A 3,224-nucleotide genomic window follows, 5' to 3' on the forward strand; every position below is an offset into this window, starting at 1 on the left:
TATCTTATGTAAACGTCCAAAATACATTTGATTTTTCCTCGTACTTCGGCAAACTGACTAAATTTGAATTGCAACACATTAACTCCATTTCAGCAGCACATACTTTTATTATTTTCAGCATTTTTTGTTTGTTTTTCACACACAAATGTTTATTATTTTGCCTACCTGTTTACATTTTATTCTTTTATAAATACTGCTGATTTGCTGGCTGTTTGTGTTATTTTCAGAAGCATGACGTTTTAACAAGATACCTAAAATACCCAGTTAAACTAAAGCTTTCATAAAATGTACAATTTAGCAATAAATCATATGCATAATATAAAAAGAATATATATATATATATATATATATATATATATATATATATATATATATATATTTTTTTTTTTTTTAATATATAACACCCTACTTAAGTAAATTAGGCATAAATCTGATTTGTTAACATTAATGTACACAACCAATTTAACTTTCTAATACATTCAAATTTTCCATATAATAAATATAGTCTGGTCATAATTGTTTGAATGTTGGGGTGAGGTATGCCCGAAATTATAAGAGACACACTTTAGATAAGTGTTGTGGAAAAATCAAGGTAAAGTAGGTTTGATATTCGCACATTCGTTCCTTTAACGGCCCATATATTATTTACCGTGCAAAGTTGAATACCAAATCTAAAATTGCATGCAAGAGTGACTTAAAAACAACATAAGCACTGCTGCTCTTTTGTTGGAATAAGTGGGTGGCTCTTAAAAGAGCCTTTTTGTTTAATTGGGAAAGAGAAAAAGATTTACTTCTTCTTGGGAGCGGCCTTCTTAGGCTTGGCTGCCTTTGGCTTGACCGTTTTGGGTTTTGCAACCTTTTTGGGGCTCTTAGTTGCTTTCTTGGCAGCCGCTGGTTTCTTCGCTTTCTTGGGGCTCTTTGTTGCTTTCTTAGCAGCTGCAGGCTTCTTGGCTTTCTTGGGACTCTTTGTCGCTTTCTTCGCGGCGGCCGGTTTCTTCACCTTCTTCGGCGACTTCTTGGCGGCGGGTTTCTTTGCTGCAGGCTTCTTTGCTTTCACTGCAGTTTTCTTGGCCGCTGGCTTCTTGGGCTCGGCTTGCTTGTTTAGCTTGAATGAACCGGAGGCGCCTGTGCCTTTGGGCTGGACCAGAGTGCCGTTGAGTACCAAAGCCTTGACGGCGGTTTTGACGCGGGAATTGTTCTTCTCCACATCGTAGCCGCCGGCAGAAAGAGCTTTCTTCAGGGCTGCGAGGGACACGCCGTGTCTCTCCTTGGAAGCGGTCACAGTTTTGACGATGAGATCGCGGACATTTGGACCCGTTTTCTTGGGTTTGGACGCCGCTTTCTTCTTAGGAGCTTTAGCCGGCGGGGCAGCTGGAGCGGTTTCAGCCATGTTTCTCTAAGCGAATACAGTCAAACGTCGACAACAGTCTGAGATCAATATAGAGGCGCAGCTGAGCGGCTGTAAACTTAAGTACCACATGAGGACCGTGTAGACTCAACACACTGATCATCCGAGCACCACTTGGGGGCGCCACGCCTAATGTGTGCTTTAACAGACCAAATCAAGTTTAGCAGAATATCTTGCAGATTTATAAAAGCGTAGGAGGCTACAAGCTTCCTATGAATTTAACATTTCAATAAAAAATATCCAGAAACGAGAAATTAAAAAGTGAATGTCTGACTAAATGTAACAACAACAAAAACATGTTTTCTGCATTCAAGAATAACTATTTTCTAAATTTAACTACGTTTAACGCTCAAAATCAATCATTTTGTTCAAAAAAGCTTTTTTAATTAGAAGAAAATTCTAAATATTTCCAAAAATGCTTTATTATGAAACTTGCGTGATCATCGTAGACACCCATTGTATCAGAATATCACTGAACATGTCAGAAAACCAGTCTGCATTGAAGTGTCTGTTCACCTAAAATTGAAAACTCAGTGGTTAAACTAATCATACAAAGCTCCAAGAACATTTGTGTGCAACAATTCTTTGTTCGCCTTTGTCTACTGCATCAGATCAAGATGCAGATTTAATATGGGCAAAACAACACTAGACTGCAATGGTAATGCCATGCCACCTTGTAGTAAATGTACACCCTGACCTGAATCGGAAAACAAAGGCGGACAAACTTATTTACAATTTTATTAGACACCATCACCAACTATTATTCTTTAAACAAATGTATATTCTTTATGATGTTACAAAAAATAATAATATTACTGGCCACAAATTTGTGTTAGGGCCTAGCTAGCCTAGTGTTTGCTTGCCTGAGAGTGAGAACAAGTTGCTCTCTTTATTTTACATGCATTGAATGCATATAATTAGAATTACAATAATTGCAACAAAAAGCTTTGCACACATTGCTTGGACTTTGAATTGATTAGATTGGTTTGGATTTTTTTTCTTTATGTCAAGCTCTGATAGTAAACTTGATATTTGGTCTTTCCGTGAGAAAATGCTGTTATGTTAAATAGCTGCTGTGGGCCAAATTTCATATCCCAGTTATCTTACTCTGTGTTTTATTATGTTTGCATTCATAAGTTTTTATTTTGCACATTTATGACTGAATATATATATATATATATATATATATATATATATATATATATATATATATATATATATATATATATATATATATATATACATACATACAAACATATATATAACCATATATATATTTATATATATATATATATATATATATATATATATATATATATATATATATATATATATATATATATATATATATATAGGGTTATATATAAGTTTGTGTGTGTGTGTGTGTGTACATTTTTTTATTTAATGTAAATGAAACTAATTGCTCGTCAGCCGTGCTGCTTTGTGTGTTAATGGATTTTAAGCATCCCTTTGAATTATTCTACATCTCTGGTATATATGAATTGCCTGTAAAATCAATCTATTATTTAACATGGTGTAGAAACCATATTAATTTACATAGAGGTACAACATGATGAATGAAGCTCTTTTGCATAACGGCGGGAAAGTTGGACAATGAAACAGTGCGGGAGATCTCTGGGGGTTGGGCGGAAAATATTCAAAATTACGAGCCTGCGATTGGCGAGAAGGTTATCTAACTGCCCACTAAGTGACCAATGAGCTCTTCATTCATTGAGCGAACGCACCCAATAGAAAGACAATACAGTCTGGCTTGGCACGAGCTTTCTATAAATACCCCGTAGGTTGAAACAACGTT

General features: G+C 35.4%; 1 protein-coding gene across 1 annotated transcript; it reads right to left on the bottom strand.

The window, feature by feature from the left end:
* Nucleotides 1-736: 736 nt before the first annotated feature.
* On the bottom strand, nucleotides 737-1,441 carry zgc:153405. Its single transcript, NM_001045378.2, has one exon. It carries the CDS (start codon nucleotides 1,388-1,390, stop codon nucleotides 788-790), a length of 603 nt encoding a protein of 200 aa, NP_001038843.2. The 5' UTR covers nucleotides 1,391-1,441; the 3' UTR covers nucleotides 737-787.
* Between the last annotated feature and the right edge of the window lie 1,783 nt (nucleotides 1,442-3,224).

The sequence above is a fragment of the Danio rerio genome, chromosome 25, assembly GCF_052040795.2.
Source record: "Danio rerio strain M-AB ecotype USA chromosome 25, GRCz13ab, whole genome shotgun sequence".
Classification (NCBI taxonomy): domain Eukaryota; kingdom Metazoa; phylum Chordata; class Actinopteri; order Cypriniformes; family Danionidae; genus Danio; species Danio rerio.